The sequence below is a fragment of the Saccostrea cucullata genome, unplaced genomic scaffold (genome assembly GCF_032062105.1).
Source record: "Saccostrea cucullata isolate Sc308-1 unplaced genomic scaffold, CSIRO_AGI_Scuc_v1 ctg281, whole genome shotgun sequence".
NCBI classification, from domain to species: Eukaryota; Metazoa; Mollusca; class Bivalvia; order Ostreida; family Ostreidae; genus Saccostrea; species Saccostrea cuccullata.
Window position 1 is genome coordinate 736,032 of NW_026926059.1, and position 15,440 is coordinate 751,471.

A 15,440-nucleotide genomic window follows, 5' to 3' on the forward strand; every position below is an offset into this window, starting at 1 on the left:
TTTGTGGGCGAATGTCACGAGAAGCCTAATTTACTACATGTTTTATTATGCATATTTTGGATCTATGTTACCGATATCTCGAGCATTACACAAATTTTAACGAAAGTGTGGTGCGCCGTCAATTCAGGAGATGTCATTTTCACAGTCGTTTTCACGGGAATCGCATCAGAGAAAAATCACTTTATTTCTGTTCGTACTTCAAATATTACGTCCGAAATCTAAATACACAATGAAAGAACAATTTAAAGGTAAATTTGAGAAAATTGTTGAAAAATATCGCGAATTTTAGAAAATCAATGAGTTAAATTTTTGAATCCGCATGCTTTTGCTTCAATTTTTTTGTCGTGCGCCGTACCTCTCCATCAACGATATCAACATACCGATAATTTTAGTAGATTTTTTTTAAAATACAGAAATTTTGCCAAAAATTTATTGGAATCTTTAAGATACATATATCTGTGAAATTTTATAACTATATGATGTCTGTAAGAGTAAATAATAGCACAGTCCGCGTAATTTTTGAACGGCCCTCGTAGTTGTATCTAGGGCATCGTCCCAAGCCACAGTCCCAAGTCCCCATAGAGCATAGAGAATCGTACATTCTGGCCACTGTTTGCGACAATGTATCTAGGGATGCACCAGAAGTATACTACATATAGACAGTGAGCTTTCTAATCTTTGAATACATGATTATGTTTTAACTTTTAAGTCACTGAGGCTTTTGACCTTTAGTCTGCTCATGGGTTACCAAATGTGGAACTAGTAACTATGCCCTCAGATATACCTAGGGATGTCAGTATGACCTAAATCACTGTCCTTTGTTAACATTACAAATTAAAAAAAACACACCAAGTGATCACTTATAAAAATGTATTTTCATTGAAAAGTTTCATTTACAATTACAGTAACCTTGAGTATTTAAAGAAATTTAAATAAAGCTTGCTTCCTGGACCTGATGAAAAACAAAAAAGTCCACAATCATTCACAGAATTACAACAGATTGTTCTCAATAACTTAATACTTCCCGCATTCTCTCTTTGTTCTAAAAGATTCACTCCTAATATAGAGCTTATCCTCACCAACAATAGTAGTTATCTTACACTGGTCCAGTATTGATTTTTTTCCTACACATTCTTAAAGGAATCTTGCTTTAAAAAAACAGATCTAGAAATGTGGAATTCACCTTAGTAAGTACTCAAAACTGCAGTTCAGAGTCCAGATTTGAACAGACTTTGTAAATTACATGTCTTGATAGAACAGAACAAAAATTTCTTAAAATATGCAGTCCATTTGTAAAATGCAAAAACTTGCTATAATATATATAGACAAACATTTTAATGCCTTTCAATAAACTTCAATTAATCTTTCTTAAGAGGTATAGTTAATTACTTAGCATGCTTCTACCCCCAAAGATATTACCAGTAACATACTAAGTGAATATAAATAAGGGATTTCTGTTTGAAAGAGGTACTCATGTGATTTAATACCAGTATAACTTTGAAAATGTGCAAATCAATTTTTGTGCAGTCCTGTATACAGTAAGATGAAATGACTGATAATATTGCATTAAAGAGGATGTCTTGTTTTCGCAACAGAAGAATTTCATGGACCCTCAAGGTAGCATGAATCTGTAGTTTACAACTGTATACACTAGTAACCTATCTACAGAATGGAAACAAAAACTGACTGATGAAAACTCTATACAGATGACAATAAATGAAATTCACACAAAATATATGACACCTTGGTTATATACGGAAGATTCTGAAGATCAGTCAGTCAGGAACAATTTTTTATATTTTCTGAGAAGGGGCATAACTCTTACAACAACCACAAGGGGTCACTGAAAGCGGCTAACAACCATCATGTGTAAAAATCTATTGGCAATGCTGTGAAAAATAATGCCATTTGAAATAAAAATAATTAAAACAGCTTGTAATATTTGTACAGAATAGCAATACCAGCACTTTAGAAATTGATAAGCTTTTTTTCACGTAAAAATACCTATAATACATATAAAAAGAAATACATATGCCCCAAAGATACAACCTCGCGAATTTCAATATGCAAGCACAATGCATCACTTTCGTATCAGATCCACAATTTCCTTGATAGCAACATGTACATCATTAATGATTTTCATTCCGAATGCTGGATTGGAACTACAGATTGTTTTGACGTTTTCACTTTGAGATAGAAGGCGCGATAATAACTCCTTGGCATGGAACTTTGCATGTGGTGGCATGGAATCAAAGAATTGAGAACAGAGGTCATGAAACTGTAGGACTTTTTCATACAGAATCATAAAATTTGCGCTGTTTTTATTTCCCGTACTTGTTAAATTCTGAAGAGAAGTTAACACATCATCAGACATGTTTAAAATACTGTCACGAGAAACACAAGGACTATCGGAATCCGAATTTCCTCCGGTGTGATGGTAGGTCTCTTGCACAGGCTCTAAGGAATCAAACACAGATTTTGACATAAATGACTGCTGCATGCCAATGCTATGTGGAAGTGGTTTTGGTAATACAGGTTTATTTGAAATAATGTCTTCAATGTTGCTTGCTTTTCCCTCCCTCATTGAATTCCTATCCTGCTCTCCTCTGGAGAATGGCTTTATCTGTCCAAAGTCTGGGCCAGCAGACTGAAACATTGCTACTTTTGATAAAACCGACGCGCTCTGCTTGTCGTCCTTCTCCGTGCTCTCCTCTGTGTAGGGATACTCACCAATAGAAGATGACCTCATTTTTTGAGCGAGATGTGGTCTCATGACTGGGGAAATAAAGTCAGACTGTTTTTTAACTTCTGAAGGAAGTTTCGGGGAGAACGAATTTTCTGCCCCTTTATCTACAGAGTAACTAGGAAGAGATTTATACAAACTCTGGGACATAGAGGAAGGGGGGATTTGGTCCACACTCTTATCATGGAGACTGTCTTGATCTGCCGGCTCAGTGAACATTCGGGATAATCGAGGACTAGGTTTTGGTTTTTGAGCCAGATCGGGATATTGCCGAGAAAAAGAGTCTAAAGCACCACCAGTGTGAGTCAAGTCCGATTTCTGTCTCTGAAGTAAGGAATTAAAATGAGAATTTTGATTCTCAGCTATCACATTGTGAGACTGTGACTTGACAACGGCGGATGGTTTTACGTTGGGTTCCGGTTTTATTCCCTCAATAGAATCGGGAGGAGCCACATTCTGGTTTTGTCTCCACTGATCCCCTAGTCCGTTCTCGTTCTCCGGTAACAACACAGGACAGGAAGCGATGCTTGCCGTGTCCGTGCCAGAATCATGATCTTCCACCGTAGGAAGGTTATCCACGCGTTGCTGATCTACACCACTCTCCATGGAGGCTAGATATGCCTCAATCCTGCGACCTTTGGGAATGGTGCCATAACGACTAATAGCTTTAGTAACATTATTCACATCTAAACGTCCAATGGTGACCTGGTCCGACTCAGCATCGAGACTCCTGGCCACCATTGTATTGCTCTTCCCAGCCTCTCCCCTTCTGAATGGCTCACCCACAGACTTTTTCCTGAGAGCATGAGAAGGTAGAGGGAGTGCTTTCTTGGGATAAGACCTTCCTTTCACTTGAACATGTCCAAAATCTTTGTTTTCCTCCATAAAGTTAGTGTTTGTCTCCTTGTCAGATTTTTGTCTGTTTTCAACATCTGATGCTAGTCTTAGTTCTCTGTGATACGGTATAGAGAATTTCCGTGTGGTGTTTTTATCCCCCTGTTCAAAGGAAGGGGATTTTGTGGCACTGTCAACATTAATCATGTATTTTGATTTATCAATAGGAGCTCTTTTAACACTGTCTGAGCTATTTTGGCCTATGCTTCCATCCTCTGAAGTTCTCACTCCTTCTTTAGAATCCATTCTTTGAAACGTTTTTGGTGATCCTAGCTCCAATCGTTTTGAAGGTTGTAAAGATATTGTTGGTCCAAAATCACTAGCTACTGATTGGTCCACGTCATTATCTCCATAGAACTCCACTTTACTAGAACTCTCTATCTTGGCTTTTTGAAGCTTCATCTTGGCTTTTAACTCACTCTCCATGTTAGGATTTTCCTGTTCTTTACATGAGGTGGTTCTCCGTGGAGGTGGTGGTGCTGCCCCACCTTTCTTCTTGGCCTTGTTGGACAAGACAGCAGATACTTGTCTCAAAGACTCGTCAGAATTCCTGGAGGGCAAGACTTTCCTCCCTGTAAGGGGTGTGGAACCTACAGAAAGACAAGAATGAGAGGGTATTACATCTCATGTCAAGCTGTACTCTAGGAAAACAAAGACCTATCACATGCATCTGTATATGTCATATATCAAATAGTTCAATAGACAGAAAATGTATTTCAATTTTAAACATCTAAGACACATTAATTTAGTAAAAAAAAATGTTTAGCTTAAGAATAAAACACGTACTTGCACTCATTTGACCTCCTTCTGCCATGTGATCAGCCTCTGACATATTTCTTTTCTTGGACGACTGAAGGATTGGAATCTTTTTTGTGTCTGTTTTCTCCAACTCTTTCTCAATTTCTACAAAACAGGTTGACAGAAAAACTAGAGTAATCATAACAAATACATATAAAACTGGATGAGTGTCTGTAGAGTGATTGTTTATTACATGTAAAGGAGTATACATGTATACTATCATAGCTGAAAAATCATATATGAACCTGAACACTAAATAATTAAAAAAAACTTATGGATGAAATTAGGAATTACCACTGCTGTTTATCAACTGAAAAACATAGGGACAAAAATAAATTATTTCAATCTGATATTATTCAGTAGCTTTACCTTCATTTAAACTTGATTTATCAAACATGTGTTCAAGTGAATTGTGGATCTCTAGAAAAGTTGGTCGATCTTTTGGGTCCCATTGCCAGCCTGCCAAATCAACGAAAGTCACTTTGGAATTAGTACCACAGAGACACTCATAAATTTTTATTTAGAATAACTGCATAATAGGATAATTCTATAAACTTCACTCCTCTATAAAATCTCTTTCATATCATATTCTCTATCACAGCAAATTGTACACTTAAACAATGAATTCTTTAAGATATTAATGCACATTAACTATTACTGTAAACATATTACATTTAGTGGTGTATTCTATTTAGCGATTTTGGCGGAGAGCGGAGTCCACTAATTCAAGTACATCGCTAAATGTCTTGTATATTAACTTTTCTAACTAGCAACTTCAGACAGCACTAAATCAAATATACGCTAACTTGTTGAAAATTGAATTTCCGTCAAATATCGTACATGCCAAATGTAATACATTTACAGTATTCTTTTTTGTAAACCATGTTTTTTAATCATTAATAGAAGGATTCTCTCGTCTAATACATACACTTCATCATGAGTTCGTACACGTTGGCAGGACACCCCGCGGGTCGGTCCATTCTGTACTGTCTCTCCAGGAGATGATACACCTCCGTCAGCTCTACCCCGGGGTACGGGGACATCCCATAGGTAGCCAGCTCCCACAGCAGCACCCCAAAGGCTGAAAATGTAAAAGTATTGTATGAATAATTATAATTATATTTATATATATTATGAATATTATAATTTTGAAAATAAACTTGGTTAGTATTAAGTGAACAGATTTATTTTAATGTACATGTCCAGTCAAAATTCTAAAGTTACGTTACAATTAACAATAACATTCTACCCTTTCATCTTTCATGTATAGAATTGAGAAAGCACACATTACTTTTTCCCATAAATCTTTATCAATTTATCAAACTCTATCAGTACTGTTATATTTACATATACAAATGAAATTCTATAGCTCCAATAAAAAGAAAATATACCCCAAACATCCGACTTGGTAGAGAATCTGTTGAAGGCTAGGCCCTCTGGGGCAGTCCATTTGATGGGAAACTTTGCCCCTGCATGAGCAGTGTAGGTATCGTCCTTCATGAGTCGAGCCAAACCAAAGTCAGCCACCTTAACCAGGTGATCAGGACCCACCAGACAATTCCTGGCAGCCAAATCCCTACAACATCAGAAGGCTTACATAAACAAAGTCAACCTTTCCAAGCTACCAACCATCCAGATCTTTAAAGCTTACATAACTCATTATTGTTAACATGGAAATTTTCACCTCCATTTTATTTCTGCCCATTCTGCCTTACAAAAGTGTTTAAATTTAGGAAGAGTAAGCATAAAGACATAAATTTTTATAACAAAACTGTGAATGGGCAATTTTGTAATGGGAAAAATTGATTACAAGTGTGAAAGGGCCAAAAGAACCTGGAACAAAAATAATCCTCTATATAGTTGTTCTTTTTAGATCTATACCTGTGGATAAAGTTTCTGGCCTCGAGATATGCCATTGCTGAGGCTATCTGTGTAGCCATGTACATCAACACTGTGGGGCCTATGTCATCCTTTGTGGTGCTCCGCAGGTAATCTAAAAGATTTCCCTGGGCCATGAATTCTGTCACAATGTAGAAAGGGGGTTCCCGTGTACAGACACCTAAAAAAAATTTCCTGATCATTATCTCTGATAAAACCATCATACAAACAAAAAGTTTCAATGCTGTTCTGATAATTTAATTGAAGAAATCTTTTAGATTTACTTTCTTTTTTCAACCCATGGTTTTTTAGCATGCAACATCCTACCAATATCCAAATAAGATAACACAAAGTTGACATAAGACCCAGTTTACCGAGTAATTGCACTAGATTGGGGTGCTTCATCTCTTTCATTATACATGCTTCCTCCAGGAAATCTTTCAGAGCCATCGTATCTTCCTTCAGAGTTTTGACAGCCACCGTTTTGTTGTATCGCTTCCAAATCGCCTCATACACATCTCCATACTGGCCCCCACCTGTTAACAAAAACACAACTAGTTGTCTCCTATTCTACTTTTAATTTTGTTTACATTGAGATGATTTCATATAAAATACATATACAAAGGGCCCCAATTCTGACCTAGCCTGTGTTTCATGGCTATCTCTGTCCTCTCGATCTCCCACCTATCTGGCTCCGGACTGAGACCAAACACTGTGGGCTTCTGTCGCTTTGGTGCAGGGTACAGCAGAGTGGTGACTAAACCATCGGAGTGGATCGAATGGTGGTGTACTAGCTCTGCTAATGTATTAAATCTGTGTTCTGCTGTAACATACACCTGAAACAAAATAAAAGATAATGTTTATTCTCATCCTTTGATTCAGTTTTAACAATTAAACACAGCAGATTTGAAAATAAAATAGAACGAACAAAATCTTTACCCGTACTTCAAAACTGAAACATTATTTTTTTTTAAATGGCTGATTCAGTACTTTTATTTTTGATTTACAATTACCTTTCCATCTGAATCATCACTAATTCTGTAATGGTATACACGTCCCTCAAATCGTACAGAAATTGACCTTTGACCTGGACTACTTTCACTTTCTCTGACAAGGAAACTGCCATTTATTCCACTACTGAGGAGATATTCCGATGCGTTTCTGGAGATTTGTCCGTGGTACCAGGAGAATTTGTCCAGGCTGTTGACGGGGGCGATGTAGTTGCTAGGCACCCAGCCTATCTCCCCGGCTTTGTTCTTGACCTCGCACCATTCTCCGCCCTTGTTATAGCCCAGGATTGTGATTTGTTCCCCTTCAACAAAGTGCAAGGTGATAGAAAGATGTAGCAGAGGGTAGCATGCTTACACATAACAACATCAACACAGGCAAAACTAAAGAAATCATTTACCAAAATAAAATACTACACACATACAAAACAAATCTTCTACATAAAATGAAACCAAAAGACACAACAATCAACTACAACTCAACTAAACCATTTTTTTTACCCTTAGTAGATAAATCTAAACAAGATAGCTTTTCCTTTCTCTAGTAATTTCTACATGTCTTGGTCTATTAATGTTAGAAATAAGAAATGCTTTTCTCCCATATCTTCAAGTGATAGGTATTTTGAATTAAAAGGATCAATTTTCTTTTGAATGTGGAGATACCAATAACCATATCAAATTTCACCTCAACCTAGATTAACATGGAAATCATTTAACAGTTAAATACTCAATAATTATGCATAATCTTACACTCTGTATGTTTACCCTTCATAAATACATGACTGTCAAAAAATCAAGATTTAAAGAACAGTCTAGTAACAGAGATATGCAGTAGTTCTTATCAATATTGTGGCTGTATTGTGTGACAGTGAAGATGATTGGGGGCTGTCTGACGATAGGATGACTTCAGTGTAAGATGGCTATATAGAAATCACCTATACCAAGTGTGAAGAATAAATCAATATCTCCCCTGCACGGAGCCGTGCATTCTTCAGATTGATATGGCAGAGCTGGTGTTATTGAACATGCTTGACTACAGAGGAAAGGCTCCTACACACAGCCAGGTAAAAGATTAACAATTCATGAATGAAGTCTCTATGAACAAGAGTCTACGACATCTAAACAGAAAATAATTACGAAAAACAACAAAATAGAAATCACATGAAATATATAGATATGTCTAACCTATGACATTCCTATAATTCAAAGAAAGCTAGTCTACACAAAACATTTATTAATTCCTTCATGCAAATATGACCTAATGACACATTAGCATTTCCTGTGAAATACAATGGCAGATCCTAAGGGTGGGTGTGGGTGTTTTACATCACATGATCCCCAATCATTCCCTTATAATGAATAGCATTAATGTCTAAATTTGAAGTGACCATTTGTAAGTGATAAGCTTAACTTCAGCACTGTATAGTCAATGAACTCATAATTTGTAAGAACATTGGTACAGGCACTTGTGTACTGGTATTAATTTGGCACATGTACATTTTTTGGTGCAATTTTAAGATTTTAATGTATTCTGGACAATCCTAACATTTTAAATTTGACATTGATAGATGATCTCAAAGATGTCAAATTCACTCATTTGTCCGCATCCTGAGTTTTTGACAGAAGAGCTGTGACTAGTACCTTTGATAATACTGAGCTGGTTATCTCCCCCTGATTGGAAGTCGTACAGCGCCACAAATAAATTCGGATCATCTTCGTTCTGGGCTAGTAGATTCTCCTTTGACATCCATTTTGTATTCAGGAAGTCACCGAGCGGGGACGGAGGTAGAGGGCGGGTTGTCAAGGTCGGTGTATCTGAAGGTCACAAATAAAAACATTTTAAATACAGCAAAAAAAGAAACATCAGATACTTTAAATCTCTTTTTTTTTCAAATGTATGCAGGTATTTAATAATTAAAATAAAATGATATTCTCTTTCAGAATTTGATGACTTTATAAGCACACAGAAGACAATGAAATAAAGGTACTTTTTCTAGAAGCAAAATGATTAAAAATTAAACTTTCAGATTTTTAAAAATTGTCTAAATTTTTTAATGCATCAACTGTCTTTGACTCATGCATCAGAGTCTAAATGATTCATTTGTATGTATTATGTTATTTCCGTACTGTTGTGTGGAGATAAGTGTAGATTTATGCTGCTTCATTATTTTCTGAATACTTGATTGTGATAAAAAGTTACCAGTATGCCAAGATAATCTGCCTGACCCAGTCAGCAGTTTATAGAGGTCTGGGTCTTAATTTCTGAATACAAAGTTATCTGTTAGTTGACTCCAATTATCTGCATTAATAAATTCTCATTATTCAATCCCCATCTGTTGAGTAACCCTACATAAGTCTGAATAATCAGACACAAGGGCAAATCTGGATATACATAAAACTTGTTAAGAAAAAAACTCTACAACACAAGAAAACACTTGGTATTGTACCTCAACTGATACAGAACATGTACACTAAGCTGCCAGAGAAAACTTTTCACATGCTAGACAGGAGAAATCAGTTGCTTTCAGTTATCAAAATGATCTGAAGCAAGCTTGTTTTATTTGTAGCAATCTGTCTGTGGGTATGGCAGACAGCTTCTCCTGACACAAACCTACGCTGGTCAACGACCCCCTCATATCTTTCTTACTACGCTTATCACGAACTTTCTTTTTTTTTTTTGCAAAATGTGCATTCTCTTCAAATGTGAAAAAACAACTTGAAATGGTATATGTTCATTTTTTTTTTTTTTGCTGCAAGCCATGGGGAGAGAGAGATCAAAATAAATTCAGAACAAAGTACGGGGAAAAAAAATCAAAGAGTTTAACACCAGAATCAATTCTATCAATGTGCCTCATGCATCGTGCAGTTTTACAAAGAAAAATCAATATTTTACCGCTGGTCTCTCATTCCACACATAATTAATACATCTTTTTCTTTAGATTTAAAGATGATTGATGAATTACAGGAGGAAACATTATCCAACAGAATCTGATTAATGCACATCTACATTATTGTTACAAAAACTACAAATCTGACATTAAAAAAATTCAAAATTTGTCCATCTAAACAATAAATCACTGAAGCATTTAAAATATTTTCATTATATGTTAAATCTGTTATTTGTTCAGCATGTGCCCTGTTTTAGCCACACAAACCACATCGGACCGAGTGATTTCTGCAGCTCTCTCTCTGGCAGACTGGCACAGCTCTAGGACATGCCTCAATGACTTGTGATTCTCTTTATCTGTTATTTCTGAATAATGACCAGACTACCACTACTCACTAATGGTCCACACCATCCCTGTCCATCAAGTCATGGTCAAACTGTGTCATGTGACAATATAGACATGTAAATTCATCGGCTGTTATAAACCCATTTATAAATACTTCTCTAATACAAAGAGACATAACAGTTTATAAAGCAATAACAAAGACATTTCTTCTATAAATCAACTTTTCATGTAAATACAGAGATTTTATCAGTGGGTGTGTATCAAATGTCATTTACAGCTTTTGAAAAGAGGTTAATTTTGTGAATCGTGAAGATTAAATGTCGGTGGTCGCAGCCTAAGACCGTGCCCTTCAGATATGTGTATTTACTGCGGTATACAGGTGTGTGTAAATTGTACCTGAGAACAGGTGAAATGTACATCATGAGCTGACCAACATGCTGATGATGTGCCAAGTACATGCAGCCCCTGTAATCTCTCGCTCTCTTTCTCCAACTGAACTTAATATTTTTTATTGTTAAACAATTCTTCAACATCTCCTCAGCAGTTAGACTCCTGCTGTGTCCCAATCAGACTTGTTTTCTCTCTGTGGTACAGCTGGGGAGATACCAGAGATATTCCCCAGTTTATGGCTCCTCCAAATCTCAAATTAATATATCAGAGCTCAAACCATGTGCAATATACGCAAGAAATGTTTAAATGCAGCTAATTTGCAGACAGTGAAAATTTCCTTTGAGATGAACTGGGTCACAAGATTCCATAAGTTGCCCTTTAAACAAGTGATTGTTAAGACTATGTAAATACCTTCCAATAATTCTCTGTTTATCCACATCTACATGTATTACCTGTACATATACTGTGTATATTAAAGATCCTGTCGCCTGCGAACACCTACAAGTTACATTGAACACACCTATGTGTTATTTATAACATTGTCCTATCACAGTTTCTGCATGAAATTTTGCACTCCTTGGTTTATGAAGCCTGTACCTTTGTTTTAAGAGACAATTTTCTGGCTGAGTCTACTTGTTGACCTGTTCTATTATACTTCTCATTCAGAAATGATGTTATCAACACATGACAGTCACCAGGTGCAAAACTATCCCCATCCAAGGAATAAATCACCACATTTTGATTTAAATGACTGAATTAAGAAGGAAGGCTAAAACACAAGTTATTAATTACCTCTCAAAGTTTATACAAAGTGCAATACAACCAAAGAATTACTTGATTATTGTTATAAACATTCACAAACTACAACCATAACTACTAACACATTCTAGATGTTACAAAATACAGTCCTCTCACTCCAGTTATTCTGCAGAAACTGCCTTCTATTCGCCTTCTCTAGGATATTTTTATACCTATTTTCATATATTTATTGTTTACAATAATTATATAATTAAATTTTGTAAAGTATACCCCACCATTTAATTGAATAAAAGAAACTTGACTGGGTTGGCCTATAGTAGTGGTAGTTCAGGGGAAAATGAAGTTGAGCAACAATGAACAATATCGATTAGAAAAGCTCACTTGAGCCTTCTGTTCAGGTAAGCTAATAATATATTGTACCCAGAAGTACAGCTCTTTTTATAAAAGATATGAAACAGACATTAGAGAAGAGGCAACAAATGTGACACACCAGACCGGGATTCAGACCTGTAGTGTACCTCTGAATTACCAGTCTGGTGCTCTACCGACTAAGCTATCTGGCCAATGGCCATCAAACCAGTCTGACCATCACACATATACTGGGTATAAAGTTGAACCTTGTTAATTTGAATGCTTTGCTTCTGAGAAAATTGTCCCAAATTAATTAACTTCTAGATTTATGAGTTCACTGAAACCTAGCAAAGTAACATATATGATTCATTGGAAATTGGAACGTGTAATTTCTGTTCCCCACAACTTTTGTCCTAAAAGTAAAGCATGCAGAATATTGGTGTCAGGACTTAACTTTGACTTGACTACATGTTTATCATTGAAATATTACATAATAAAATCTTAAAATTAACTCCATGTAGGATGTAAACTGTGACTGGGTGTATCAGATATGGTACAGGCAAGATTTACTCAATTGTTATGAGGTTTTGTGGTTTTCAAGCACTTATACAACAATGTCAATATCCTAAACAATTAGTAAATTAAAAACACACTTTAGTCCAGCCTCTCATAAATGAACTTCGTCAGCATCACCTGGTATAAAACAGTCCACATAAACAATACAACCATGTCCCTTGTCATGAAATATACATCCTTGTACTTTTCCACAATTGTGTTCTACAAAACATGTGGCAGTAAATATTGAGCAATTCTAACATGCTGAACTTTGGTAAAATGTGGAACTGAAACTGAAAGCAAACATTATTTTACACGAGTGAATAGGTACACTCAAGATTCCTGTTCTGCACATGGCTCAGTGGTATAATTGAAAAATAGAAAACTCCATGGTTGAAATTCTTAGCTGCCAAAATTATTTAACTGGTACATATTTTCTCCCAAAAGATTATAGTAGCATTAATATGCTTAATTAACCAACATAAACTAAAATCAAAAGACTACTCTTGCATGGGTCATTAAGACAAAAATTTTGCCTTCTCTTATATATACCCATAACATGTGATTGTTCTCACATAATGTCTTGACTAATACTGAGTACAGCCTATACGCATACTTTCTGATATGGTGCATTAACACAAAAGATAGATAACACTTGTGTCAAACTCTCTGAACACTGGAGTCAATAGTTGATTCATTAACTTTCTTTTCAACTTAAACGGTCAGCTGGACAGATGACAGAAATTTTCCCCTTTGTAAATATAATTATACTGTATTTCTTGTGTAAACAAAAATTACTTGCTACAAATAGAAGACTTCCCCATGAAATCTGATCAACAATATATAATACAAGCTCTTAATTTCATGTTTAACAAATGTAAGAGAGCTAGGATTGTCTCTTACCTATCCTCACTAATGCTGCTTGTTAGAAATGCAGTTTTTATGTATTGATAACTATACTGATAAAATATTTAGGAAGTAAAATAAATTTCATGCTATAAAAAGAATACTACCATATATTTCGACAATGTCTGGCCGAAAAGAAAATCTGGACTCCTGCTGACTGATCAAAAAAAAAAAAAAAAAAAAAAATCCTATAAACTCAGCATCCTTATTCACCCATGAAGTGTATATGAATGTACAAAATATGTTCTCACAATAACCAAACAGAAGTTCACAAATAGAAGAGAAACTCATCTTGCTTTAATGTAAATTGCAGATAGATAGTGATTAAACACTCATTGTTAAAAAGTTGAACTTTTTTAAACTTGGCAAAATGTAAATGCAACTAAGTAATGATTTCATGTGACATCAAAGGCTGCATGGAGTCTTGTACAGTTTGACTGAAGAACCAGATCTTAGTTTACAGTTTAAGTAACAATTACATCATTGTGCTCACTTAACGGTTGCTCCATCAAAATATTAGTTCAAAGAAATACATCTTAAAGTTTGTGGTGAACATTGTATACACTGTGTCTTTAATCTCTTGTTCATGCATGTAATGGGAGAGAAGACATATGCAATAGAATAGTCCAGGATTTGAACCATGGCCCCCTGAATCTCCAATCAGGTGCTCTACTAACTGAGCACAATTTACAGAACATTTCTTATTTACTGTTGACGTCAATTTTTGATTTAAATTGCAATGGAAACAATTATTTTCATTGGCTTAACATGAAGTCACAGCATAGAGGCGTCCTTACTTAAGATTACAATATTTTATGTGATCAAACAGCTAGGGTAGGAAAGAGGTATATGTACACCTTTGACCGTGGCTTGAGACAATGATTTTCAAGCAGGCCTAATCGAGAGATGTACATCATGAATGTGATATATAATAAATTTGGCTTGATCAAGAATGGGCATCATGCATGTGATATTATTAATCGGTTACTGTGTGTGACCAAACTCCCATGCCCATTATCAAAATTTTAAAGTGTGCTGGGTAAAATCATTCAAGGTGTCAATAAAAATATGTAAAGATGGGGATCATTTCTCTATTGTACATGTTGTATTCTATGAAAAACCTGTAAATATTTAATAACTTTCGAAAATGTTGAATTCTAGTGATAAAATCCTTATAGTCACATATATTTTACTACAGATGATCAACACCAAATCACTTTGGTTTGGTTTAAAATTAAACATTTACAAAAAGATTTTTTAAAAAATGTATTAAATTAGCCATCAAAACCCAATATTTGAGCCTTCCCTGGGACTCATGGCCACCCTGACCATGGCATTATCTGTCGACCCAGACAGACAATCAGTAGTCAGTCTGACACTGGATGACTCATTGTGTGTACTCGGGATTCCAGTTAAACCCACTGAAGAATTCGTGTTGAGGTAGCGTCCGAAAAGTACCACTTACCAGGCTGGTCAGAAGGGAAAAAGTTCCCTTGAGGAATCTTGGCCGGGGGTGGGTCCTTCTTTGTCTTGGATTTGGTCGCTTTTGGATTTCCTTCTTTTCCTTGTTGGGCTCCCATCTCTCTCCGGTTGTTCACGACTCCCTAGCCCCCTTCTCCTTGCATGTCGGCTGCACCACTTCACGTCATTGTAGATAATTGGTAAGTAGCAAATTTTGAGGAAATACTTGAACTCATGTAGTTGACACAACGGGGAAAAAGTCGATAATCTATTCCCTCGTATTCACTTCCTTCCTTCCGAGTCCGCCATATTGGTCTGTTCCCAATGCGAAAACGAGGCGGTAATTGTTCTATCTATCCCATCCGAAACTCGATATTTCGAAAGGACAAGCGTATAGCTTATAGTAAAAAGTCTAGAAACAATCCGATGTATTGAGTCATATTGGTCTCAAAATATGAAACACTG

The 15,440-nt window shown here is 35.9% G+C and overlaps 1 protein-coding gene across 1 annotated transcript; it reads right to left on the minus strand.

The window, feature by feature from the left end:
- Nucleotides 1-855: 855 nt before the first annotated feature.
- LOC134270552 (tyrosine-protein kinase Abl-like) lies at nt 856-15,293 on the minus strand. Its single transcript, XM_062752796.1, has 11 exons — nt 14,980-15,293; nt 8,962-9,135; nt 7,327-7,625; nt 6,954-7,149; nt 6,688-6,849; nt 6,317-6,494; nt 5,827-6,011; nt 5,364-5,516; nt 4,805-4,894; nt 4,424-4,540; nt 856-4,227 (listed from the first exon to the last, which is right to left on the minus strand). Exons 1-11 carry the CDS (start codon nt 15,092-15,094, stop codon nt 2,081-2,083), a joined length of 3,816 nt encoding a protein of 1,271 aa, XP_062608780.1. The 5' UTR covers nt 15,095-15,293; the 3' UTR covers nt 856-2,080.
- Nucleotides 15,294-15,440: the final 147 nt, after the last annotated feature.

Coding starts and splice junctions, on each gene's coding strand:
- LOC134270552 (XM_062752796.1), bottom strand. CDS start 15,094: ATGGGAGCCCAACAAGGAAAAGAAGGAAATCCAAAAGCGACCAAATCC. Junction 5,517..5,826: donor TACCAAGTCGGATGTTTGGG/GTATATTTTCTT, acceptor TTACATTTTCAG/CCTTTGGGGTGCTGCTGTGG. Junction 4,541..4,804: donor TAAATCAAGTTTAAATGAAG/GTAAAGCTACTG, acceptor CCTGTTTTGTAG/AAATTGAGAAAGAGTTGGAG.